Source organism: Drosophila persimilis, unplaced genomic scaffold, assembly GCF_003286085.1.
Source record: "Drosophila persimilis strain 14011-0111.01,24,50 unplaced genomic scaffold, DperRS2 tig00000000-arrow-pilon, whole genome shotgun sequence".
Lineage (NCBI taxonomy): Eukaryota > Metazoa > Arthropoda > Insecta > Diptera > Drosophilidae > Drosophila > Drosophila persimilis.
In genome coordinates, this window is record NW_020825288.1 from 26,253,565 (window position 1) to 26,280,244 (window position 26,680).

General features: G+C 39.0%; 5 protein-coding genes across 6 annotated transcripts; all 5 read right to left on the reverse strand.

Moving 5' to 3' along the window:
• Nucleotides 1-79: 79 nt before the first annotated feature.
• On the reverse strand, nucleotides 80-2,097 carry LOC6594666 (phenoloxidase-activating factor 2). 2 transcript variants are annotated; one of them, XM_026985804.1, is made up of 3 exons: nucleotides 1,976-2,097; nucleotides 1,789-1,906; nucleotides 80-1,463 (listed from the first exon to the last, which is right to left on the reverse strand). In XM_026985804.1, exon 3 carries the CDS (start codon nucleotides 1,455-1,457, stop codon nucleotides 168-170), a length of 1,290 nt encoding a protein of 429 aa, XP_026841605.1. In that variant the 5' UTR covers nucleotides 1,458-1,463; nucleotides 1,789-1,906; nucleotides 1,976-2,097; the 3' UTR covers nucleotides 80-167. The 2 variants fall into 2 exon arrangements, with proteins under 2 accessions (XP_026841605.1, XP_002019332.1); XM_002019296.2 differs by lacking the exon at nucleotides 1,789-1,906.
• Nucleotides 2,098-3,559: 1,462 nt separating this feature from the next.
• On the reverse strand, nucleotides 3,560-5,894 carry LOC113567332 (tensin-2-like). Its single transcript, XM_026994786.1, has 2 exons — nucleotides 5,773-5,894; nucleotides 3,560-5,274 (listed from the first exon to the last, which is right to left on the reverse strand). The coding sequence occupies exon 2, from the start codon at nucleotides 5,236-5,238 to the stop codon at nucleotides 3,634-3,636; it is 1,605 nt and encodes a 534-aa protein (XP_026850587.1). The 5' UTR covers nucleotides 5,239-5,274; nucleotides 5,773-5,894; the 3' UTR covers nucleotides 3,560-3,633.
• A 2,106-nt stretch (nucleotides 5,895-8,000) lies between these two features.
• On the reverse strand, nucleotides 8,001-13,645 carry LOC113565742. The gene is made up of 5 exons (XM_026988780.1): nucleotides 13,323-13,645; nucleotides 12,181-12,355; nucleotides 11,943-12,095; nucleotides 8,471-8,622; nucleotides 8,001-8,323 (listed from the first exon to the last, which is right to left on the reverse strand). Exons 1-5 carry the CDS (start codon nucleotides 13,418-13,420, stop codon nucleotides 8,086-8,088), a joined length of 816 nt encoding a protein of 271 aa, XP_026844581.1. The 5' UTR covers nucleotides 13,421-13,645; the 3' UTR covers nucleotides 8,001-8,085.
• A 1,535-nt stretch (nucleotides 13,646-15,180) lies between these two features.
• On the reverse strand, nucleotides 15,181-23,840 carry LOC6594365 (fatty acid synthase). The gene is made up of 10 exons (XM_026994132.1): nucleotides 23,656-23,840; nucleotides 22,580-23,097; nucleotides 20,708-22,525; nucleotides 20,207-20,630; nucleotides 18,846-20,126; nucleotides 18,157-18,769; nucleotides 17,823-18,097; nucleotides 17,413-17,762; nucleotides 16,008-17,103; nucleotides 15,181-15,933 (listed from the first exon to the last, which is right to left on the reverse strand). Exons 1-10 carry the CDS (start codon nucleotides 23,800-23,802, stop codon nucleotides 15,268-15,270), a joined length of 7,188 nt encoding a protein of 2,395 aa, XP_026849933.1. The 5' UTR covers nucleotides 23,803-23,840; the 3' UTR covers nucleotides 15,181-15,267.
• Nucleotides 23,841-25,443: 1,603 nt separating this feature from the next.
• Nucleotides 25,444-26,680, reverse strand: LOC6594366. Its single transcript, XM_026994669.1, has 4 exons — nucleotides 26,319-26,680; nucleotides 26,082-26,254; nucleotides 25,809-26,006; nucleotides 25,444-25,538 (listed from the first exon to the last, which is right to left on the reverse strand). The coding sequence occupies exons 1-4, from the start codon at nucleotides 26,678-26,680 to the stop codon at nucleotides 25,444-25,446; spliced, it is 828 nt and encodes a 275-aa protein (XP_026850470.1).

Consider the following 26,680-nt stretch of genomic DNA (forward strand, 5'->3'; position numbering starts at 1 on the left):
GTACACTACAGTACAGTAAAGGTAATCGAATTGCAAAATTAAACTTCAAAGTATGTATCCATAGTAAAAAAAAAGGCTGTTATAATTTGATCATTTAATTTAATTTCATTTTTCAAAGAAACAGGCGACTATAAAATTGAACTGAAAAGTTTAACTTCAGAAAATTATCATACGGTGTACACCGATGTTCCAAAACCATTGGCTAACATTTGCTGATCAATCCAATCTCGTGCCAATGCCACGTTAGCATATGCCGCTGGCACCTCATCGTTGCAGCCAATTCCCCAAGCAACAATACCGCTCTGTTGATAACGATTCTCTGAGGCAAGACCAATGGGGCAGGCAAGTGGTGCACCACCATCGCCTTGGCAAGTGTCTACGCCGCGCTGACCGCCGGCACACATAAATGACTTATCCAAGGCAAACTTTGGGCCAAGTCGCGTGTTCCGCAGCCGTGTTTGGCACGTGTTAAAGTCCACGACAGGCAACGGCACACTTTTCATTATTACACTGTACTTTCCCGGAGATCCAAATACGTCCTTGCCCCAGCCAGTAGAAGTACAGATAGTGGAAGGTGCGGCAGTTTCACCTTGTCGTGGCAAGCAGACCACATTGATGTGATCATCCAAAGTAACCGACTGAGCGAGAATTACAAGCGCAAAATCATTAGCTATGTTTCGACTTTTGAATTGTGGGTGTGTAATAATACGTTGCACAGCTCTGTCCTGATAAGGAAGACGCTCTTTGGTTGTTTGAGAGTCCCACTCACCCGCTCGAACCATGAAGCTCCCCGGACTATGAGTCTCGACACAGTGCACCGCAGTCAGAACTACTTGTGGGTGTATCAGTGAACCGGCACAGAAATAGCTGAAATTGCCTGCATGCAGCAGAGCTACTGTCCATGGAAACTCGCCAAAACCTGCTTCATTCTGGGTGACACCGGAGAGCGTAAAGTCCAAGCCACCGACGTTGCGAATGCCGCAGCCCCGTACTTGGTTCGGTCGTTTATCCAACGGGGTCGGGTTCAGCGTCTCAGAGCGTGTCCTATTCCCATCACAACAGATGTCAACAGAAGAAGGGCAGACTGGATCGTCGTCGTTAAAGCGGATATCGATTACACCAAATCCGTCAAACGACTCGTCCTCCGTTACACTGTTTGTGGACGGGTCACATTTATAATAGGGAACACAGTTGCAAGTGACCGTTTTTCCGCTTATAGATTCAAAATTCGTCAGTGGGCTTGAGGGATCTATTGGTTCTGGTGTTACTACTAATCCAATTCCACTAGATGGCTGCGTTAGAGGCGGCGAATTGTTTGTTGGTGTTCCTATATTCGTGTTGAATATTTCTTGAATGTTTTTCTCCGCGTTCAAGTCTTGCTGCGGAGCACCTTTGGCACTTAAAGTCAAAAGTGCACCCAGTATTACCAAGTGGCAGAGGATTCTATACCTATTCATCGTAGTCTGTAATTGAAAAGATACGGATATTGTTACATATTAGATATTTTGTATGTGATGTTAATTTATTTAAATTTTTCCCCACATTTGAAACGAATAATCATCTAGCCCGGCTGAACCATTGAGCTGAAGGAATACAACAAGTACAGTCCTTCTGTTTAAATGCAAACTAACTCAATACATCCATTTGTCGGAAACCTGCTGCCCGGTGCAAAGTATTTACATATGTCTTGGCTTGAAAAGCTTGTTTAATTTTAAGCCCACTATACAAAATATTTTCACTATACATTTTATTATATATGTATATATACTTATTCTTCCTTGTACTTACTTTCTTCGTAAGAATCACGGTTGAACTATTTTACTATGCAGTGATCTGCATCAAGCTACTGTTTATTGCTAAGAAAAGTTACGTTGTTTTCATTGACAACCGTAAAATCCCTTGTCCCCTACAATAACAGAATATCGTTCAGGTATGGGAAATTTTAAATTTAAAGACTAAACAACACATTACTCACTTGTTTCTTAATTTTGTATAACCTTGACTTATCGGCAAAATTATGAGTAACTTTTAAACTGAGGCGAAACCCAATCTTAGTTGATAACCTGCCTTTAGTGTTACTAATCTACGGACCACGAAACGCGGCGCTTCCAAAGCTGTGAATACGACTGCCGCTGAAAACTTGAATCAAATGAGATAAGTAAGCCGAGTGAGTTGAAATTCGAGGTAGGTACTCGTAGCCGTACGTAGCCCCGACATCAGCATTATGTTCGAATCTTATTCTCTAATTGAGAAGCCCGAGAGCAGAGAGCGCTTTTGTCTCCCGAGCCCTGATAAGAGCAGAGATGTGGTGAACGTATAATGTGAATAAGAAACTAAGAGCGACTGGAAATGTTTTAATATGAGAATGTAACAATTGAAAATTAGCTTGTCAAACCGGTTTAGTAACTATACATACCAGTATATTTATTCAAGCTGAGTAAACACTCCGCTCTTTTTATGAAGAGATGAGACTCAGCGTGTAGAGCTTAAATTTCTTTGGCCCTTCTCTTTATACCTATGAGATTACAATACGCGCCACTTGAATAGGGCACCAATAAAAACCTTAGTTTAAATTAAAAATATGAAAACCAATTTTAAAGAGTATACTAACCCATTTAAACGCTGTGTTTTTGTATCGACAATGGCTGGATAATTACTACAATACGCCGAAGAGCCCCTAAGCCCCCCAAAGTTTGCCTTAGAGAATAAAAAATACTCTATTGGTTGTTTTTATTAATTTTCTAAGTTAAGGCTTCGTATAGAACAGTACCAACATAATAAGCAAATGAAGACTAGATGAGCATAGCAGGGCCTGGCTAGGGTGTTTACCCTCTAGTTTACTCTATTCTCACGATTCGTTTGCTAAAAAGTAGTCGTGTAATCCCACTATAAATGCACCTTTAGAATATTCTAATATCCACTAAATCCAATATGCAATAAATAAATAACTAGTAACGTTAACGTTATCATACCCTTTATTCAGTGTAATTGTAATCTTCTCGGTTTTATTCAGTCATTCAGTCACAAAGCTCCGCAGATAAGCCCCTATATGCATAGGTTAAGAAATATTTACCAATCAAATTTCAAAAAGAAAGTCTCGCGGCTATCTCAGAGCATTTTTTTCTAAGTCAAATTAAAGTTGAAAAATACTTAAGAAATATATCGTTTGAAAAATTAAATTTCTTTAGGAGTCTTTCCAAGAAACCAATTTATTCAATGAACAATATTAACACCTAAGAAAAGAGACCGAAACAAAAAAAAATTATACGAAGCCATTTAGCTTCTTTTTATTTGACCTAAAAAATGCATTATGTTCATACAAATTGACTGAATTTCTGCTCACAGAAAATATTATCAGCCTTGAATGCTCATATCTTCTAAAGTAAAAATTCGATTTCCTCAAAGCTTCCAATTTTGAAAATTCTCTATCTGATGAGTATATTCAGATTAGCCAAGGCGCTCACAAAAATGACTTTTGACCTCTTTTCGGCCTCAAGCGTATAGAAAGTACGGTTGATTTATTTAATATTTATTTGATTATTTTGTTAGCTACTTTTAGTTGTGCACTACATCATAAAAACATCGGACTATCTTTAAAATAAATACAAAATTTAAATATAACATTAGTTTTGCTCATAGCATCTTACAGCTGGATTTACTTAATGGAAGAACTTTATTGGCAAATGATACAATTGCTGATGCTGGTTGCGAGGAGGCTAAATCGCAGAAAATGTGGCATTGGTTGTCCTTTGTACCAGTCAGCGGACGTGCTACGAAGGCAAATATTGACTTGTTGACTGATCGCTGCAATCCTTCGTCGGTTGCATTGACACTCCAAAATCGTTGATTTGGGTCCATGCTGAAGTGAGAAATATTCTGTGCTGGATAATGTCGTCGAAAAAACGTCTTACGGGTGTTGTCGGTCAATGTAATGCCCTCTTGTGATATCTTTAAATGCACTTCTATTGGAAGGGAATATTTGGCATCCAAGTACATTTGATGAACGGATTTGCGAACGGCCTCGAGCCCAGTAAGCGATTCCGTATCGCACTGGTATAGATAAAGTACGTTACATGCAGCGCCCTGTACAAGAATCTGTTTTTGTCTGGACATCAGTTCATTGTCGGGAGAATTCAAGAGCAAGTCCTGATATGGTATAACAAGCGTGCATGGCAGTGCTAAACTGTTAATTGAGTGCTGATAGACAAAAGCTGATAGCGACGTAAATATAGGTTCGTTGGCGCATCCTTTAAGACGAATGCCTCGATTCGTAGGCTCTAAAAGAAAATGGCGTACCAGCTCATCCCCGTTTCCTGATGTACTAGGTATAGATGGTGGAGCTTTCGCTACCCGCAGCACAAGCCCATAAGAATCACGATATGTGGTTGAATTTCGTATGAGAAATGTCCCGACCTGTGCGGTGCGTAGCAACATCACAGCCTCTTCTCTAGTCATATGCGGCTTGTACCAAAACTGCGATAAATCTTTAGCAAACTTTACCAAATGTGGCTCCACATCTTGAGTAATACTTGGTTGTGCAATCAACCCCTGCTCGCCAGACGTTACGGACTTTGCAGTTCCTGATGGGTACGGGCTAATACATCGCTCACTGTTGACCAACTTCTGAACAACCGGAAACGTTGGCGTCTCCGGACGTTTCTTTTCTACCGCAAGCAGGGGGGAATCAACATTTTCTGAGCTTTGGGAAGGGCATAAAGAAGTTTTTGTTGAATCTGTGAAGTCAATGTGTTTGTCTTGTTTAGATCCATTTATATTTTGCGAAGAAAGAATGGTTTTATTGAGCTTTTCATGCAGCTCATCGAACTCCTTTTGTATGGATGCTTCTTGCGCCAACTTAGTTGCGGCATTGTTTTGTTCCCGCAAAGATTTTTCTTTTCGTTCCATCAACATTTCTTCAAACTCTTGACGTGACGGCGTCTTTCTTAGCACAGGACGAGAGGGCGAAATGCCGGGTCTTGTGCTTTTACGAGTGCTTGAAGGACTGTTTTTGTAGGTGCTTTGAATACGTCTTGCACTTGGTGTTTCAACAATTTCTGAAGGGACATGGCTTAAGTCACTTGTATTAAATCCCACAGGAAGGTTCCCATAAGTAAAGGGTCGAGCATTTTCACGTGCATGGTAAGGTATATTCTCTGCGTCATCCGATTCCGGACTTGTGCGGGTTTCACCAGAGGGAGCGATCTCACCTGCAGGAATAGGTCCATACACAGATGTCATTTTGAAGTCAAACACCAGTATGCAACTTATCAGCGTCTAAATGACAAAAGAAAAAGAAAATAATTCTAAATAATATAAATAGCATGATTTTAGAGTCTTGGCCACAGTACTGCAATAGTATCTACTTATATGTATGTGTATGTATTGCAATCTCAATGTTCCAAAATTTCGTTCATCCATCATCCAATAACTGCATTTTTTTATTCTTCTTTGTACAGCCGCATATAACCGAAATATAAATAATTAAATTTAAGCTAATAAAAAGTCAATCATATTTACATATGCAAGAGTATTTTTGATACGGAGCGCCGAAAGCAAGGTTGGCAAACCGTAACGCGGACATTTACTGTACCCTACAAGTATTATATGTAAAAATACATATGTACATATGTGTATATATGTACATATATCGAGAATAATTTGCTCATATCAGTTCTGGTGTTCAATATTATTTATTAAAAAATATTAATTTTAGCACAAACAAATTACTGGGGTTTTCTTCGTGCAAACGCCATGGATTTTTAGCTCACTTACGAGTATTCGCCGAAGAACAAATATCGAGCCTATTTCGGTTTATCGTCGTTTATTTATATGCGTGCACGTACAGAAAACTATGTATATATCTGCACCATGTACAATTCTATATATTTGCGTTCGAGTGAATCGGTACCACTTTATCCGTGCTTCAAAAGCGCGCCCGGCATGGACAGCATCTAGCAGTTGACTAGTGGGGCAGCTGGCAAGCATAAAAGCTTATTATTTTCGCTTCTCATTATAGAAGCATGCATACATTTATAAATACATATATGTACTCATATACGTATGTAAATATGTGCGTATGTATAGTAAATAAAGCTCTAAAGTTTTGAAAGTTTAGAAAAATTTAGGATCTCACTAAAAATACATATGTACATCCATATGTAACATATGTATATATGTATTTATGAATAAAGACATATAGGGTATAGAAACGGGGTCAGAGTCAAAATAAAGAAAGAATACATTTTTAAAACAACAAAAGATTAATTTATATATGTACATACATATTTACAAATGATGAATATTTATATAGACAAACATTCGCACATATATGAAAACCTATGTACACATGCACGTTTATACTAAAGAAAACACCTAAGTTGAACTAATTGAACGTAGGTCTTCACATTTTTACATCCGATTTTTCGCCCCGACTTTGATTTTTATTGTCAACATTAATAGCTTTGACTATTCAACATTAACAAAAAATATATGGCCATATGTATGTATGTATTATCTTTTAGAAATTGGGATCTGATTTGCAATGACTGCACCATTAATTGGCCCATTCGACACCAAGCCAATGCGTGTTACGCGCAGTCCCGGGTAGATCCAGGAAAGATAGATATTAGAAAAATATTTGATGAAAATTATAACTAAACGTAACTAAAAAAGCTAAGCATGCATTAACTATACAAATATTATATGTAATTTCGCCTAAGCTATCTAATTAAATGCACTTACTAAGTACTGTACTACTTACTTAAACTGTATGCAGACGAACCGCTTCCAACAAAAACAAACCTCAATGCACAAACTCCTATAACCATTATAATTTTGTTATTTTAATATTACCTATTTGTTAACTGATTTTTTTTATCAAAATATAAACAGTATCTTCCAAATATCACTGTATTAAAAAGGTATAGAATTGATTGGTTCGCTCTTTTTGTGTTAAGATTTTTTATGATTTTGTACAAAGTGTCAGTCCTATAGCCTAAACTGGTCCTGAAATGTATAATAAAATGCATTGAAGCAGTCGTAACGTTTTAGTCATCCTTAAAATTAGCCTTCTAGCCTTTTTTGCACTCAAGAGGGCACTGCTCCACCGTTAATGCGCTTAAAAGTCAGGTTTTCAACGAGGCAAATGACTGGTTCGGTTCAACATATTTTGGCTATACTGAAGTGGGTGATTTGAGGTGGCGGAAAGGAGCGTGTAAAATACACTTTATACACAAAATCCAGTTACTGCAACTCTTATGGTCATGAGATCGGGGAGGTCCTCGATACAGGCAGACGGTCTAACGGTCCTATTAATCCTGATCCTGATTAAGAATATATAAATAGTTTTATACTTGCTAGGGTCAGAAACGCTCTCTTTTGGCTGTTACAAACATCCATACGAATTTAATATACTCGTATGCCTTTGGGCAGCTGAGACTTACCAGAATCCTACAACAAATACAAAGTCTTTGACGTGGCGCAGCCAGTACCCTACTCGCAGAGCATATGGCTCGTCATGCTGAAGACACAAAATTTGTTATTGTATTGGGCATTCCGTTCTTCACCTTCCGCTTGTGCGAGGAGATCGTATTTTGCACATCCCTAAAGACTGTGTATCTGTTTTCAGACCAGATGAGCCCACGTTTTCGGATTCTCGGACCGAATCAACAGCCCAGGCGCCGAGTAGGTGAAAATAGTCATGAACACCCACGCAATATCTTGGTATTGGTTAGTATTTGTTATTACTCACCTGTAAGCCAATGTTAAATGCAAGTCCAAACATGTCACATTCATAGTAAAGGGAAAAATGTTCAAGCTTTAGCACTTACTAATAAACTTTGGTAAATCATTATGGGTTCAGCTTCACAGAAGAAGAACCTGGCACCGGCTTTTTGAAGCAAACAAATAAAAACCCGCTGCTCAGAAGTTGAGCGGTTGATTCTTCGAATATTGGGAAGCTAATATTGTAAAAAACATTATAAAGAGAATTTTTCTTTTTTTTATAAAACTGTTTATTATCAGAAACCACAATGTTACCACTCAAACGAATATTTGTTCTTAAAAAACTAATTCACATATGTAGTATTAATCAAGATCTTCTGGCGTGTTTCCAGTTATTCCAGATAACAATTTCTTGGTAAATTCACGTAGCTGTAACGGATCCTCGTTGTTGAAATCATCCATCACTGATTGCATTTGATCTTTAAGACCATCTGCTATTGAGGTTGTTATGCGATCTTTAAAAAAATTTGTTATAGGGCTTAAAATAATTCCAGTCAGCTGTCTTATCAGCCGAGCCTGATCTAATTGTACATGGATATTACTGTTAATTAAAAAGAAATAAAAAATAAATTTTTCATATATTATTAAATTACAGTGCATGATATTCAGGCATGTACATACAATTATAGCCCAAGAATGTCTTTAAATTTTCACTGTAACTATTGCACATATCTCACTTTCCAATTACCTGAATTCCATTATACGAAAATCGTGAAGATGAAGCTTGGAGTTGATGACGTTTACAGCTAACTCGGCATATACGACCGTATCATCCAATGAACCCATAACCTTTCCATATCCTTCAATTGCCATCAGTTTAAGGAAAAAGTTGTATTCGAACTATGAATAAAAAAAAACAAAACCAAAAAGTAAGCAAATTCCCGAATTTGTATATTTGTGGACGTTGACATGCAATGACCGCATCTTTCAAGAGGCGATGCAATTACTGCATAAAAATAAAAATACCACAACAATTATTAATTACTAGAAAGGTGTGTAAGGATTAGTAATTTAATAAGAGGAAGACAATTAGTGGTGGATATGATATGGTAGAGGGAATTATAATCCGAGCATAGGACCCTAAACGGTTCATGCAAGGAATAATTCGATCTACAAAGTGGAAGGAACAACGGTATAAAATTTCTAGCAAGTCTAATAGGAATCGTAAAGTTTATGCGGCTCAACAGATCAGGGCTGTCTATGTCACCCCTGATCAAGTTGTGCATAAAAATCACACCAAGCATCTTTCTACGGTTAGCTAAGGATGGGAGGTTTACTAATAGCAGTCTACTAAAGTAAGATGGGAGTCTCACACCTTCATCCCAGTTAAGGCCCCGCAGAGCAAAAAGTTTTTCTGTACTGATTCTATACGGTCCTGGTGTACTTTGTACTGAGGGCACCATACACAGGAGCCGTATTCTAAGATCGGACGAACAAGCGAGGTATAGAGAGTCTTTGTTATATAGGGGTCGTCAAATTCCTTTGACGACCTCTTTATAAGCCCAAGCACGTCCATGGCCTTATTTACCATGGTAGAAATGTGTTCGGAAAACTTTAACTTGGGGTCTAACATAACACCCAGATCATCCACCAGGGTAATTCTCTCAAGAGAACCACCAAATAGGGTGTAGGGAGCCAACAAAGGGCTAGAACGATGAAATGTCATAATTTTGCATTTCGAGGCATTAAGGTGTAACAAGTTTGCACAACACCATGACTGAAAGCTATTGAGATCGGATTGCAAGCGAGAATGAAATGAAATGTCCTTGTACTGGACACAGAGTTTACAATCATCCGCGTACATAAGTACTCGAGAGTATGTTAATACTGAAGGCAAGTCATTAATAAAGAGTGTGAAGAGTAAGTGGCCTAGGTGGCTGCCTTGTGGTACTCCCGAAGAAACCTTTACTGGTAAAGAGAGGGAGTTTTTCAAGAGGACTCTTTGAGACCTAGAACAAAGATAGCTAGAAATCCATCTCAGGAGGTTGGGCGGAAAGGTCAAGTTTATGTGCTAAAAGGGAATGGTTTACAGAGTCGAATGCTTTACTAAAGTCGGTGTAAATAACATCCGTCTGTAAGTTACCTTGAAAGCCTTTAATAATGAACGAGCTAAACTCTGACAAGTTCGTGGTGGTTGATCGCCGCCTTATAAATCCATGCTGAGTTGGAGATATAAGTGACTTGCAGAGATATTGCAAGTGCGGAGCTAATACCTTCTCAAACATTTTGGGAATAGCGGATAACTTTGCTATATCTCTATAATTTTTTGCGTCAAACTTGCTAACTTTTTTATGGAGAGGAATTATAAACGATTCCTTCCAGATGGGGGGGAAGCAAGAAGAATCGATGGACAGGGTGAATAGTTTAAGCAAGGGTCAAGCAAGTTTTGAAATATACTTGTAACAGTGACATATCACAGAACTCTGGATCCAAAACATCGTTGCTCTAGCTCTTATAGAGCTCAATCGAATCCGCTATTGATGCTGATCAAGAATATATATACTTTATGGGGTCGGAAAAGATTCATTCTGGACGTTACACACATCCATTTTCACCAAAAATCTAATATACCCCAATATTTATTTTGAGTATCGGGTATAAAATGTATGTCTGATGCCACAGAAGCCTGCACAAAAATTCGACGCGGAAGCTCACACTGATTTAGATTCTAGAATACAATGCGATAAATGTACATACATGCCCGCAGCAAGGGTATAAGAAACCACACCTCCCAATGTTTGAAGGTACAATAAAGAAAATATAAAATGTAATTATTCACAGACTTTTTACCTATCAAATGAAATGTGTTTCTTGAATATGGTTCAAAGTGAGATTTTAGCAAACATGCAATGTTCATATGTACATGTATGTGTATGTACATGAGCACATTTACAGAAATGCATAGAAGTTGTTGCCTTATTAGGTAACTTGGACGGGGACAATCATCAAATGGCTATGATCTTGAAATATGCTAACGCCTTGAAAAGAGCATACACCTGGCATTGTACCGATATGCCTCTTTTCAAAGAACATAAAAAATACGTCATCTTTTAGTCTATTAAGCTTTCGGTTTGGGTTCGCCATTTAATGTTTAATCTTTAGAGTTCATTTATGTACAGTTAAACTGTGTAAAAATAGGAATGTAAGAATCATAAAATTATCAGCTGCTGGAAAGTTCGGTACACAATACAAGGCAGAAGAAAGTTAACTTAAATTATTCATTAAAGAAGATTTTACTTTGGGAGCGCAAGTATCAAAGGAAAGGAAGGGGAACGTTGTGAGTTGCTGCGGAGACCGCAACTCTACATTTATATCCGATACTTAGTCAGTATGGCTCTCCTCCGGCAGACGCCGCTAATATTAAACGACACGACAAAGAGTGCGTGCGAGAGAGACAGAAAATCTGCCTGAGCGTGACGTCGGGCGCTGCGTAGCCACTGCAAATTGATTTGTTCCTTTTGGCTATAAAAATGATCCGATCTGATCCAGATTGGTATGTCTTTGAGCACTAGGCGCTGATAGGGACGGACAGACAGACAGGGCTCAATCGACTCGGCTATTGATGCTGATCAAGAATATTACCCCAATACTCATTTTGAAGATCGGGTATATAAAGAGGGAAAAATTTGTTGTAGTCGCGGCAAAGGCTACGGAAAGATTCATGGTCGGAGTAGTTTGTGGCGCCTTACAATTTAGATTTATTATTTCCAATAAAATGATAATGATATAATTATTATAAGTCAAACAAATTTTGTAATTTTTAGTTTTTGATGTTCCGTACCGCTGCCAACGCATATATATCTGCTTATTAATAGACTCTGTTAGTGTGAGATAACAAAGGACTTCTAATGTACTCATGTATACTGATATAAGCGATTTCAAAAAACATAAATGCACCATAAATGGCCCAAGCCACACCAAGCCGATGCTCGTTACGCGATGATCCCAGACAGAAACGCACAACCAGGTAGTTTCAGTCCGAGTAATAAACCCAAAAACCTCTATGGCTTCCCTACATTCAAGCTCAATTGATCGTAAATATCGTGAAATATATGTAAGTACGTACAGCTGTTCAATTCTTTTAAAGCTGGATACGTCCCTTCACATGTACACAATATTCTGAGATGTAAGTATTTTAAATACTTGTGCTTCTTTCTCACCTGAAGTTTATTTATTTTTAAATAAAATCTGCTCAGGAACGATTTGCCTTCATACGTCATAAACGCGTCCCCATGTCGCGCTATACCATACAGGTTGTAGACTATCCCATTAGTCAAATGGAGACCCGCCTCGTATGTGATGAACAGGGGTTTCTGTATTAAATAAAGTTGATAATATGATTAGATGTTTTCATGTTATTAAAATATTTATTTTGTATCTTATTTTTCATTAACTTACTATTGATATACTCTCTTTCATGTCGGGCAACTGTAAATGTTCTATACCCAGCTTTTGCAGATGCAAAAGGACCATTGGTGTTACAACATCCACTTCTTCGTTGATATTAGTCCAGCCGATATCATCCTTTTCAAAGTCATCTTCATTACTCGCATTTTTTGAAAAAGCGTGGGACCTTTGTCATAAAATTTCAAGATCTGATATCAAAGACGTTGTACTAACATAGTATAAGTATATATAATTCAATAAATTAGCCACTGCATATAGGAATAACATAAACGGCATATTCCCTTTCTTTCCCTGGCAACACCGATCTAGTAAAATCGCGTCAATCCAGTAAGTAATCATTATACGTGACCGAGGCCACCTATGCCACAGATCTTAAGAGAACAGGTATTGGAGATAGTTTATTGGAGTATGTTTCAGATTAAACAATACTCCGATCAGAATCCAAGGCCTATGTATTTTTACAATGGTGTAGGAATAAGGAATTTCAGTTGGGTTTATTGAGCACTCAATAAAACTACCGATTGAGTTATAAGCGCAACTATTTGACGGCTATTTAAGGCTGTTAAGCTGCTTGTTCAGAGTCCCCTCTTGTAAAAGAGTGCGAATATTCACTGATTAAACTACTTCAATAAGATCTGAGAGTACCACTCCAATGTATCCAATCCACGATACACTGTGATAACTCTATAGTAAATATCTTAGTACGGTACTATTATTTATCGTGGATCGTTGCCAATGAACTAATTATACATATATGTATGTATTAATAAGTGATGGCAATATTTTTAGCTTCTTGAAATTGCACAAAAGTTTCTTTATGATTTGTTAAAAACCGTCGGATATGATTTGTCGGATTCTATGAACATGTCATCCTCCTTACATACATATGTACATAAAAATACATACATAAATATGTATAATAGTAGATTATAACGGAAATAACGGGCTTTACAAAAATGTTACAAAAAAGAGTGGCCTCTGAAACGCGAACCGTAGTAGTGTATCATTAAAATAGTTTTGAGCTGGTTGGATCTAAAACCTTTTCAAACTACTTATTCTTTCCTTAGAACAAAGATTAAATCTTCATAAAGTCTATACTTAAATATATATTTGGGAAGATTGTTTTTAATTACCTGAATGATTTTTCCTGCTTAGCTTCATCACGTGGCGTAACAACATCAACCAAAGCCGCCATAAACGTAATGCACATTATAAGTCTAACCACATACATTTTAATAAATCGGCGAGGCTTTTTTCAGTATGCTTTGCTGTTGCTTGTATTGAACAGCTCAATTATTATTATTTTTGCTTCTTCTACTTTGCGATAACAGTCCGAGGTCAATGTGTGGCTGACACTTGCACCTTAAGCTAGCACCTTATAAGTGGTCTATAAATACATTTGGATGTAACGTGACATCATGTACGAACTTTGTGCATTAAGTGTCCGCATAGTATAAGTATATCAAAGCAATTGTACTGTGGATACGGGTGTGACAGATCATTGAAGAATTTTTAAGAATTATTAATTCTATTGGTTTGTCACACGCGAAATTAAAATGCACGCACATTCAAATCAACATCAAATCACAATATTAAGGTGTACTACACCCGCACATATACAAATTCTCTACTAGAAATTTATTTTCATTTTGTATGTTTCGCAAAAATAAACTTTTCCCCAAATTTTGAGTCACTCTAACGCGGACACTTTTCTCACAAACAGACACAGCTCACACACACGCACGTACACGCACACACACCGTAATTATTTGCTTCCTATTTAGCGAACATGTGCCTATCAAAGCAAAGCACTTTATAAATTATTGCCCACTCCAAGCTTCAAGCAAACCTGAAAATTCAAGCTCACCCGTTCACGGATACCGATACCTTTCGTGCGAGCGGTTGAATCGAAACTACTGTTCAAATGTGTGAGCGAAACAATCAGAGCCGTTGACGCTGTCAACCGCACAAGCGTCATAAATTACACTGCCTTGATCTTGTTAAGTTTTCGAACTATGGCAAAATGTAGTGCAGTTTTGTAGTATCACTTATAGTGTACATACATATATCGTTTATTTTAAGATAAAGATAAAAAGGTCTTCAACGGAATTAATTCTTAGTTGCAACGTTTGGAAGAGAAACAAGTAAAGCCGGTAAGTCGTACTATAATTGAATCATGGTCTATACTGCTTTTGCCGAGAATCATCGTCAGAATAATTTTGACGAACTGTGATCATGACTTTCAGCTTTTATTATTGTATGTGGACTCCATAAATTATAGATTCATTAAATCGCAAAGCTTTTAATACTTTTTATACTCTTGTTGGTTGGAAAGCAGAATATGTAACGGAGATTCTTCCTTCTGTCCGGTCTCATCCGAAATTCTGATTGACGGAGCTTCTAATAAGTATTTAGTATTTTTCTTTTAATAAAGCGGGAAATCTTTTAAAAGAATATTGTGGGAGATCAAATATAACAATGTGTGAGATGACAGTTGTGGGCCGTGCCTGCGTGAACCTACCACAATATTAACGTTAAGCCAATTTGACCAGCCCCTACTCAGAAAAGTCCACCATTAATTGCTAAGCCACACTGAAAGAGTGAGAAGCCGGACGGGAAGCCGCCGAAGGCGGTAGACTGATAATATGCAAGGACTGACAATATGCTTCCTTCAAGCATTAAAACAGTAATATTTACTAATATTTGAGAATCTAGTATGAAAATTGTTTTTAGTGGCCGGAAAACAGTCGTTATATGTGAGCTTATGCGTCATGTAAGCAATACAATATATTTTATACGTAATTATACGTAAGTTCCGGAGTTGGTTTTGTACACTCACTTTATGAGTTGGAAGGCCAGAAGGAAGCTGTAACATATGAAAATACCTTTAGACGAAACCCTATGAGTACCGCTGAAAATCAGCTAGATTGCTTTGGAATAAATAGTGTGATAAATATAGTATATAGGTTTACAGAATTTATATTAAATATTTTAAGTTGTTTTTACAGTACAAATACATTAAAATGTCTGTGTTTTATTATGCTAGTTTCGTTTTTAGAAAAAAAAAAAGGATTATATTTATACGACAGCAACAGGCTTATCATTTCGAATATATTCTTCAAAATTTTTGTCATCCAAAAGTGTCGGGTCAAAGTCGTTTATTATCTTGGCTAGTGCCGGATTATCCAACATAGTTGTATGATTTCCTTCAATTACTTTAAGTACCACTTTACCAGCAGTCAGCTGCGAAACACAATAGTCTTCATCAATGTCTTGAAGGGAAACCTCTGCTGGACGGACTAGAGTAATGGGAGATTTAAGGTTCTTTGTACTGTCCAAATCGAATTTAGCTGCCATTTTCACCCTTCGGAACATGGCACCCACCATTGTAGTAGCGTACTCTTTGCTATAAACTTTCTGCTTTTCAACATACTCCATGAATAATGTCATTTTTTCTTCAAGACTATTGATCTTGTGGAAAGCTGAAGCAGTCGACTCTTGATGGAATATCTTATTAACAATTCTTGTTAAAAGAAGGTCATAGAGGTCGTTATCCGAAAAGTTTTCCCCCAAGTGAAGATTGGTGAGTCGTTTTAAGAAATGAGGAGCTCCGTCTAACAGCATAATATGTCCACGGAATCCAGCGTTTTCCAGTAGCTGCGCTAGTTTAAGCGCCACAAAAGTACCATATGAATATCCGATAATATAAAATGGTTCTGTCGGCTTTAAAATTGGCTTAACACGCTACAAGATGACGAAAAAGAACATTTGACGTATTATATTATTTATACTATAACTTATAAAATAGTGTTACTCACTTCTAAGCTTTGCTCAGCTATTTCCTGAACTGTCTCCAGGCTGGCAAATTGATGGAGCTGTAGGACGACGGCCCTGCTTTGCAAATTCGATCCAATATGGTACCATGCCTGACCTGCGGTCCCCTCTAGTCCAGGAATTATTATATTTGGTGGAAAGCTCTGTTTTGAAGGAGCTGCTGAAGTGTTCAGTGGAATCATCACTTGATCACAATGCGCTTCATCGCCCAAGTTTCGAAGAAGTAGGTCCATGCCTAAGAGGTTACTATCTGATGCGAAAATCATTTTTATATCATCAGTATTCTCTCCTTCCTTAGCTTCAACAAACTCCTGAAGTTTCTGGAATGTTAGCGACCGTAGGTCTTGCGGGGACAAAACTAGTTCGAAGTCACGCTCTAGGGTTTGCTTGATCTCGACTGCCATTAATGAGTCCATACCCATCTCTGATAGCGTTGTGCCCAGCGATACAGATTTTAAATCTCGAATGCCCATAATATTCATAACCGCATCGATAATACTTTCGTTTCCAGAACGTCCAGAACGTTTCTCAGCTACGACCATACTGGCAACGATTGGAGATTCGGCACTTAATAAGTAGTCAAGCTCTTGAAGACATGATGCAATTCTTTGCTGAAGGGTTCCTCCTATTTCCATGTCAATTTTGTCTTCGGCCATGTCCGCCACTAGTCCCACCTCGCCAACAGCACCCCACTGGATAGCTTTACCTGGCAACCCATCTCTATGGCGACATTCAATTATACGTTCCATAATGGAGTTGGCCATTCCGTAATTGGTTTGACCGGCATTTCCACGGCCACAGGACACACTTGAAAACACCACAAAATGTTCGAGCTCTGGGCAAAATACCCGCGATAACGTATCCAGATGTTTTGTTGCTACTGCTTTAGGAGCAAAGCTCTCCACAAATTGATCCAAGCTTTGGTTTGAAAAAATGGCGTCACGTAGCATTACAGCAAGATTGAAAATACCTCCCACAGGACCGAGTTTAGAAGCTTCTGACAGCAACTTTTGACAACCTTCAATGGTCGATATATCTGCCGTGTTAATCACAACTTCACAGCCGTAAGTCTTCCAAAGCCTATTAAATGGATTAAAAAAGTAATAGGTTTTCAGACTTTGAAAAAAAACCAGAAAAAAAGGGCATCTTCGGAGCGCCGAAGCTTCAGATCGATCGATTCTCTTTCGTCCGATTTCAATTATATTTAAATGATGATGTACGTATCTCCATATAAAACAGTATGTTCCGAGCGTTATGAAGGTAACTATTTGATATATGTACTCAGTTGAATATTTTGTCGGAGTTTTCGGACAGCCAGCAGACGAGCGGACTGAATAATAAATAATAACACCCTTTGCTTTGGTATGATAAACCGTAATATGAACTTACGCGATTCTATATGACTGATAGTCTTTCGTTATCCCGCGACTGGAGCTGAGTATGAGCTTTCGAGCCCCACGCAGAGCCATCCAATCAGCCAATTCCATTCCAAAGCCTCCTAGGCCGCCCGGAATGACGTAAGATAAGTTTGGCTTAAAGTAAATTTGGCTCATCACACGCACCGGTAAGGTAGCCGGATTCTCGGGTGTATCCCGAACTTGAATTACCACCTTTCCGATGTGCTTTCCACCTATTAGGTGTCTAAATGCCTGTTCAATTTCATGAGCCGGAAACACTTGGACGGGCAATGGCTGAATAATGCCTTTAGAAATGTCCGCATCGATCAGGCTTTTCAAGTGCTGTCAAAGTGTACAATTATATTAATATCTTCGTAATAAAACAAAAACAGAGCTTATTACCCAAATGTCTTCTTCAGGAGCCACAAGAAGACTATCGGCCAACACAGCATGGAAAGTGATTTCTTTCAAAAAGCATCCCATCCCAAGCTTGCTGTCGTTGGCCATATCGAATTTGCCAATTTCCAAAAAGTGACCGGACTTCCCAAGGCAGCGCACCGAAGCCAGAAGCTTGTCTTCAGATAATGAGTTCAACACAAAGTCTACACCATTTCCATCCGTCTCTCGCTGGATCATCAGCTCAAAAGATGTGTCCCGTGAGTTGCCAATGTTTGACTCTGAAATGTAATATACACGGATTGGTTATTTCTTTCATTAATAAACTCCATAGGTGTACCTTTTAGTTGCGGAAATGTATCCAGTAAAAATTGCTTCTTTTGAGGTGTACTGCAGGTTGTAAAGACTTCCAAGTTGTACGCCAATGCCACTCGAATCGCGGCAAGTCCAATGCCCCCGGTTCCGGCATGAATAAGAATACTTTTTCCTTTCCTGATATCACTTGCCATGAAGAATGCGTAGTAAACGGTTATATACACCACCGGAACGGTGGCTGCCTCTTTCAGTGACCAGTGATCAGGAATATCCCAAATAAGCTTTGACGGCTTCTCCACGTAAGAAGCAACGCCACCCTTAACAACCATACTCATTATACGCCGGCCCGTTACTGTGTTGATCCCGGAATACTCAAAGCCCAGAACACAATTCTGGTCTATGCGGCTAGAGCCATATAACTCAACGGCCAAGCGACCCGTTGCCAGCATAACATCTCTGAAATTGAGCGATGAGTATGCAATTTTGATCATGCAGTCTTGTGGATTAAGGGGGCCTTCAAACCAACGGAGGGTTGACAGATCTCCACGTTGAATCACATTGCCATAGATGTGATCCAATCTGGTCATCGGTTTATCAGACTTGGGCAATTTCAAGTGCCTTAAACTACCCCAAGTTCCCTAAGTTTCGTAAAAAAGAAAATATTTGATTGATAATTTTGATAAGTGTGCCATAAGTTGACCATGAATAACTTACATTGCGATAAATGTTAATTGCCAATCCGAGCGAGTGTTGAGCTGAATAGAACGGATCTGCTAAATTAAACGCTGGGGCAGTTTTGTCCGCAATAAAGAAGCACTTAACCAAATTGCCGTCTGGCTCCTTACGCAAGCAGTTCACTAACCCAATGAGTCCACTGAGCTCTTCATTAAACGAATACAAAACAACGGGAGTCTTTGAGCTAAGCGCAGACTGAATTGGAGCTATCCACTCAAACATTTTGTCATTTTCGGACACTTTCACAACTAGGGGCTCTATTTGCAGGTTCTTTGGTGCTTTCTGCAGGAGAATAAACGCCTCCTCGTTGTCTTCAATTGGAATTATTGTAATCATCCGAAATTGATCTGACACTTCTGAATGTACTTTATCGATATTTGATTGCGCTCTGATTAGTAAGTATCCACTATCTGTAAGCACGCTTTTGGCAGTTTCAATAACGTCTTTGTTAAGATCTCCGCAGACTCCACCACAAACAACGAAGTGACAATTCGATTGTGTGGACAAACTTCCATTTTCAATATGAATGCCGGGAATGTCGTCTACCTTTCTAGATGTCAAAAACATGTAATCTCCCGTGATTACTGGTAAGTCTTCGATAGCTTCCAAGAATTCATTTAAAATCGTGTTTCTTCCATCTGTATCTACCTCGACCAACTTCATTTTTAATGAAGGGTTATTTTCTAGGGTCAATTGCACACAAATTCGGGCAGCATTTGCCAGCGATACAGCTGGAGACGGCAAGAAGGGGAGAAATTCATATTTCTCCAGGATAGGAATACCAGGTGGCCTGCGTCTTTGAACGGGACTTGCATGAAGACCCACAAGTTCAATGCCACCCGCGACAATCCGATCGAACTTTCGATCCACATATACGTCGAAAAAGCGATTCTCAGGGTCCATTTTGGTCAGTAAGTCAAAGTGATGCAAGCCATTTATTCTAAGTTTTCGAATCTTTGTTGGCAGCAGAAGTGTCCGTGAATCAGTTCCCAGTATCTGAATTTGTAGCATCGCATCCATGAATGTTACCCAATTATAATTCCACTCCACCTGTCCGTACAGACCATCCGAACGGGCCTTGTGAACTGCCTTGAATGCTCCATTGTAATGATATCCACGTAATTTTAGTTCTTTGTAGAAGCCTTTTTTCGATACCATAGGAAAGTCTGATTCCTTCTGGAAGTGATATACTTCTGGTACGGTGCGACTTTCAGTCTCTCTTATAAGACCGGTAACAACCAAACTGCCCGCTTCCGTTATCTAATAGATTATAGATATGTACATACATATGTTAGTATGTATAAGTCATATCTGCATTGGTAATATTCGTATGCACTTACCTCAAAGTGTCCGGTGCCGTAGTGAATCATGACGTTCAATTCCACATCGCCATTTACTGACATATTTGTCGCTCTCAAAAAGCGTACGTCTTCGAACTCAACTGGCACATCCATATAGCTCGGACCATGATACATGAGGGAAAATGTTTCCCAAACGTACTGCAGGTAGGAAGTAGCTGGAACCAAAATTTTGCCATCTATAACATGTCCACTCATAAACTCCTCGTTGTCACTGGCTAAATTAACTGGAAATATGCGCTCCCCACTGGACTTTGTTTTCATATTTTCATACTTTGTCACAAACCAATCTTCACTATGATCCCAACGAATGAGTGAGCTGATGCTTGGTGTAGCCCGCGACACTGGGAAGTCAATTTTTCCATACAAGTTAGAAACAGGAACCATTAATCCATTTTGGTGTGTTCTACCGAAAAATTCAAATAAAAGAAACACGAAAAATAATGAACACAATTGATGTAAGTTCATATTGGTTATACATACTTTCCCAGCGCAGACAAAAAGAACAAGGCGTTGTTCTTGTTTCCCCTATTCGTCAGTGGAATATGAACCCCACTTGGCATAGATCGCTTCAGAATAGCGCCCAGCAAGCCATGCGGTGCAATTTCGATAGTCAAGGCATTTTTCGGAAGCAATGCGAATGTTTCTTCAAAAAGCACACTGCTCAGCAAATTATTAGTATGGTACTGAGCGGAGCAAAGCTTGCGCTCAGCCTGATCCCAATCGCTTTTGGGAACACTAGTACTCAGCCACTTATCGGTTCTCATTTTTGGATTTGGTACAGTTTCCATCATATATTGCAGCAAGGGGGGTCCCATGTGGGCAATGTATTTTGAGTGATAAGCTATATTGGAGCATGGCACCTCTTTGGCAAATATACTTTTGGCCTTTAATTCGTCTACAAAACGGGTGACATCATCGACTGGTCCAGAGATAGTGCAAGAGTCTGGACCGTTGTGACAGGCCACTTCGATGGATTCCGGCAGCATGTGCAGAATTGACTTGTACCCAATGCCGACTGCTGCCATGGAGCCCCTAATTTTTTCCACGTCAACACTAACTCTTCCGCGATAATAGGCTGCTAGTATCATTTGTTGTGGGGTAAGCCCACCATCGGCATATGCGCAGCCCAGTTCTCCCACAGAATGCCCAATAATAAAGTCTGGCTCCAAGTTAAGGGAACGCAAGACATCAGTTAAACCAATTTGGACGGCCGCTATACCCACGAAAGAGTGCAAAATATTTTGGTAAATTGTGGGGTCGTTGGATGTTAATATGTGTATAAGGTCAACTCCTTTCGGTTTCAAAGTCTGATGGCATATTTCAATTGATTCTCGGAAACGGGGTATAACCATAAGCGAAGCACCCATTTCGGGCCACTGCGAGCCCATTCCGCTATAAACCCAGACTATGGGGCGCTGGAGGCCGGTGTAATGCTGTACATCTCTGACCAATGCTTTTGCAGGGGCTTCACCTTGCTTGCCAAATATTGCGTAGCCACGGAAGACCATGCCAGATACATCGCTCTCTTGAATGTTTTGAAGTAATCCAATAAATTCCGCATCCAATGGCTTTTTCTCCACAGCATTAAAAATCTCGTTGACGGCCTCTTCTGTTCTTCCTGCCCATGTGAGAATTCGTGGTATATCATCTTCTGGCAGGCCAAAATTGGCCTTGGCCTTGGGATAGGCTTTCAAAAGGGCATGAGCATTGGCCCCACCAAATCCAAAGGAGTTTATGCCGATACATGGCTTTGGTAGTGGGGTGACATCTTTAACTACAATCAATCGTCCCTCAGCCAACGGTGCAATTACAGATTTAACCTCTGTAAAGTTTATGTTTGGTGCTATGAAACCAGTTTCGAAGGCAAAACAGGCTTTTACTAAAGAGCAGATCCCGGAAGCTGCTTCCGAATGCCCTACATTTGATTTTACAGATCCAACCAATAGCGGCTCTTGCCTCTGACTGCAAAGAACGTTATCAATCGCTTTGCACTCCTCTGGATCGCCCACTACAGTCCCTGTACTGTGAGCCTCCAAGTAGCCCAAATCATTTGGCGTAACTTCAATCTCCTTGTAAAATTCGTCGAGCAATTTTTCTTGCACTTTACCCGACGGATAGGTAATACCCTCTGGTTTATATCCATCACAGTTTGTTTTTGAATAAATAACACTTGCATAAACGCGTTTGGCATCTCGTTTACGTTGAAGAAAAAGGCAGTTAATGGTTTCTGATCGTGTGTAACCGCTAGCATCCTTATCAAACGGACGACAAAAGCCGTCTTGGGCCAGAACACCGAGTCTAAAATGTCACATTATTAGAGCGCGACGTATCCAGGCACAAGTGTTTACTTACCTCGCAAACTGAAGGGTTACAAAAGGATGAAGAAGTAAGTTTGATCCCCCTATGATGGCGGCATCAATTTCTCCATTTCGAATGGCGCTAAAAGCGTTGTCAAGGGCGTACATGGAACTGGAACAAGCTGTATCTAGTAAAAATGAAGGACCCTCCAATCCTAGAGAGTACGAAATCCTATTAGCCATCATGGCCCGACTACAGCCAGTAATTCCAAAGCCGCCAGATGACACCTTTTCGTAAAACCATGTTTTTTCCGATTCAGATATACAAGATCCAACGTACACTCCTGTCTTGGAGCCACGAAGACTCTTTGGGTTTATTCCTGAATCTATGACAGCTTCATACGCAGTCTCGATGAGAATACGTGTCTGGGGATCCATTGTATGTGCTTGCTTAAAATGCACTCCAAAGAAAGTAGCATCAAACTTTTCGAGGTCAGAAATTTTTCCTGATCGCTTTGGTATTTCCGGATTAAAGTGGCGCCAACGACGCTCATCGTCGTCAACCATATCAATCTAAAATGTAGACATATTGATCCATACTATAAAAATATTTATAATGCATGTTTCCTTTCGTATTCTGCTTTAGAACTATCTTGAACCTTTATTTAGATTAAGAACGGTACTGTCGGCACTCCGACTTAAGGATTTCCAGTACTCAGATGAAAAGGTCTTGGAAAAGGATAGTTGTTAGGTTTTATGATGTTTCGACCCCGGACCTAGTACTTTTCACTTTAAAAGTATCGGACAAAATTGCAAGATAATCATTATAAAACAAGTAGCAAGTCGTTTCTTTGATGAACAGCCGCGTACGAATTCCACTTTATTTCTTTTTACCACCCCAACGTAACTAACGATTTACCGTTAAGGTCTTGTATCACATATTTGCACTTTAATTTAAATATATTTTCACATGTGCACAACGTAACCACATTTTTCATGAAAAGAAAAAATACCCTATCCGCTATTGTTTGCTATTAAATTTATTGCAAATTCATATTTTCATGCTCATATTTCCTGGTCACCTTTTATTCTTAATTTATTATCAGTTAAAATTTGTATATGGGTGCCAACCTTGTTGTAAAGCTTGTATTCATATTCCGATATGTTACGACAGTTTGGAAATTTTCCGGCCATCCCGGAGATCACTATATCATCGCCGTCTGAATCAGGTCGGATTCTGGAGTATTTCTTCTCATTTCTTTCAGTAGATGTAGACATTTTTTTTTTTGTTGGATTTAAAATTTTCAAAGTATTTAGTATATTATCTCAAAAACTGTTTCACTTTTCACTATCACCAATTTACAAATGTATTATATTTAGCTTCCGTCAGAATATTACTCGTAATATAACAAGAAGGTATTATCGAATTGCGAAACAAATTGCAACTAGGCACTCGATATTCCCACAGGCGGCTTTTATACGTACTCGCCATAAAGTCAGTCCGATTACAAATTCCAAAAAAAATAAATGGTAAATAATTTGACCACAAACACACCAAAGTAATTAAAGTCGATGAATTGTATAAGTAGGCAGTTCATTTTCCTGTGTACCGGGATTGCAAGGGCTGGATAATTTAAATTTCAGGAACGACTAATTAACAAAACATGCCTACGCCAATTCTTAGTAAATCGTATTGGCAAATCGAATCATATCTTACAAGTACCATATAGCTCTCAACAACCAGGTTCAAAATGGTACACATGTAGATACATATTTTTACTGTCTGCGCAATTTTAACTAGTATATATTTTAACAATACAAAGTATAGCGTTTTCATTCTTGAGTATGACAAAGTGAAAGTAGTTAAAGGCGAATTTAATTATGAAGTCGTTGCCACTGGATTATTTAGTAGACGAACAATGCACTCAACTGGAAATAGATTGTAAGTACATTGTAATACAATACTTCCAATGGCCATGTTAATGAACTTCAAAGCGTATTGCTTAATGTTAATGAACTGCTGAATGCAAATCAATAGGCCGTTGATTGAACTTGCTTTATAAAATATCTGTATATGTACATATGTAATCTTGTTGTGTGACACCTAAAGTACATATCTACAAGTGTGTTTTTAGCATTTTTACAGAAGCAATCAAGTGACAGTGATTCATTGGTTCAATTGCACGCAATGGCTCAGTCGGCAAAAGAAGATTGACCAAGAAAAGTGTAGCTTCTTTACAAATCAGGATCACATCATCCGCCAACAACTTACAACAACTTAAGTATGTATGTACGATCTACCGATCTATCATGTGTCGTGTAGATGATGATATTGCGCAGATGCCTCCTTTTGTTGAATAGTATAAACCCGGGACATTTTTCAACATGTACATATATTCTTTGTAAATACTCGCATTTATTCATATACTATATAAATATATGTCTTTACTAAAATTGTATGAAAGTTTATATTTATTTCTATCACATAGTCGTATGTCTTAAGCATATATGTAAGTAAATACGTAAACACTATTTTGATGAACTTATGTATTTGGGGCAGTGAAACTTGGTGTAAAGTGTGAAAGTACCTATCTATACTTAATATTTATTTTAGCATGTACAGCTATTGCTTTATGCAAGATAACTACGGCAGTCGTTGTTAGAATTGGTATAATGAGAGTAATAAACAGAGTACAGAATACACAATATTGGGGTTCCCTATAAATAATTAAATACATATATGATTTTAAATAGTAATGAGAGAGGATAATTTTCTGCTAAGTTCTAAGTACTAAGGAGCGCTTTAAATCTAAAAGGATATCTAAGGATAATCACTCCGATACATTCGGTTAGATTAGATGAAAAGGTGGAGGCAAAGAGGTTGGGAAACCAAAAGCATTTGCTCAGTTCGTTGTCTGTCTAGGCTACACTTGAGGCATTAGCTGACAATTCCCGCATCCTTCCGTCTCGCTTGGTCCGGGGAGGGGGAACGGGCGGATTGTCCACCTCGACACCTTTACCCCCGTAACCAAGCGATTCAAGAGGTTTGAAGATTCTGTTGTGGACAGCATTTTCCAAAGACGCGTTATTTTTGTTATTATTTCTAAACTTCTGCGCAACAGAGTTGCTACATTCCTTAAAAATACAAAAGTTTCGTCTATAAAAGTACCAAATTCCAATGGCACAAAAAACTACTCCCAGAGTAATTACTAGTGCTAATAGAAGTGAATAATTAAATGCATTTTCTTCTGAATCATATTCATTAGTTGTTGGTATTTTCGTACTAGGTCGTGTGGGCGTTGGGTGTAAAGGTCGAATAGGTCGCATAGGAGGTCGTGCATCCGTGGTTATTGCGATATCTGAACACGAACGAAATTCCTCCTGGGGTCCGCAGCCAACTGCACCATTACCATCGTTGCACATGCCCCAATTATTGCCAGCAACGTAGCGCCACTGCAGCACGCATTGATTACATGTCATTTCTGTAAACAATCCGAATGTGGCACAAAATAAGTTTATAATTATTGTAAAAGGAGTCTCTACTCAAGAAACTTTACCAGGTAAGCGTGCTTTGATTTCATATATGCGACTTCCATTTCGAGGATAGAAGCGGCTGTCCAAATCCGCTGGACTTGGATGCGCAGGAGATCCACCAAGTATATGCAGGATATTTTTATCTAGGCATGCCTGTTTGGCACCCGGATCATCACATAACCGAAACTCAAAATACCTAGAGACGAAACCAAAGAATTACAATATTGCACAGTTGTAAAATAAATCCGCGTCTATTGTACCCCATGTGGCTGGCAGTTAATTCAACCCGAATCGTCATCTCGGATGCTGGCAAATAACTTCGCACAATCACGCCTTGCCCCCACTGACCACCGTTTTCATGGGGCCGTGGCTCCGGCATGTCCCACGCATCTCCACACTCGCCGCACTTTCCACCATTTCGCTTCCATTGGCGTGTAAACCCGCCGCAATAAAGCTCATGGTCATTGTAATCTGGCGGTGTTTGGAATCCATAGCGCCAGGCCGATGCCCTGCTTGGCGGTTCGATTAGCCTTCCGTGACCATCGCAGGAACGAATAAAAAATAAAGGAGCATAAAGTAGTAAAGCCCACAATTTAGGCAGAGCTTGCCCCTGTCCTGGCAT

What these genes read in the sequence shown, in the direction of transcription:
- LOC6594666 (XM_002019296.2), bottom strand. Translation starts at nt 1,457, where the DNA reads ATGAATAGGTATAGAATCCTCTGCCACTTGGTAATACTGGGTGCACTT.
- LOC113567332 (XM_026994786.1), bottom strand. Translation starts at nt 5,238, where the DNA reads ATGACATCTGTGTATGGACCTATTCCTGCAGGTGAGATCGCTCCCTCT.
- LOC113565742 (XM_026988780.1), bottom strand. Translation starts at nt 13,420, where the DNA reads ATGTATGTGGTTAGACTTATAATGTGCATTACGTTTATGGCGGCTTTG. An exon ending in TGAAAGAGAGTATATCAATA is followed by an intron (nt 12,096 to 12,180) that starts GTAAGTTAATGA and finishes TATTTAATACAG; the next exon opens with AAACCCCTGTTCATCACATA. An exon ending in TTTCGTATAATGGAATTCAG is followed by an intron (nt 8,324 to 8,470) that starts GTAATTGGAAAG and finishes TTTAATTAACAG; the next exon opens with TAATATCCATGTACAATTAG.
- LOC6594365 (XM_026994132.1), bottom strand. Translation starts at nt 23,802, where the DNA reads ATGTCTACATCTACTGAAAGAAATGAGAAGAAATACTCCAGAATCCGA. An exon ending in GTAACCCTTCAGTTTGCGAG is followed by an intron (nt 22,526 to 22,579) that starts GTAAGTAAACAC and finishes GTGACATTTTAG; the next exon opens with ACTCGGTGTTCTGGCCCAAG. An exon ending in TACATTTCCGCAACTAAAAG is followed by an intron (nt 18,098 to 18,156) that starts GTACACCTATGG and finishes ATTACATTTCAG; the next exon opens with AGTCAAACATTGGCAACTCA.
- LOC6594366 (XM_026994669.1), bottom strand. Translation starts at nt 26,680, where the DNA reads ATGCCAGGACAGGGGCAAGCTCTGCCTAAATTGTGGGCTTTACTACTT. An exon ending in TTAACTGCCAGCCACATGGG is followed by an intron (nt 26,255 to 26,318) that starts GTACAATAGACG and finishes TTTCGTCTCTAG; the next exon opens with GTATTTTGAGTTTCGGTTAT. An exon ending in AATCAAAGCACGCTTACCTG is followed by an intron (nt 26,007 to 26,081) that starts GTAAAGTTTCTT and finishes GATTGTTTACAG; the next exon opens with AAATGACATGTAATCAATGC.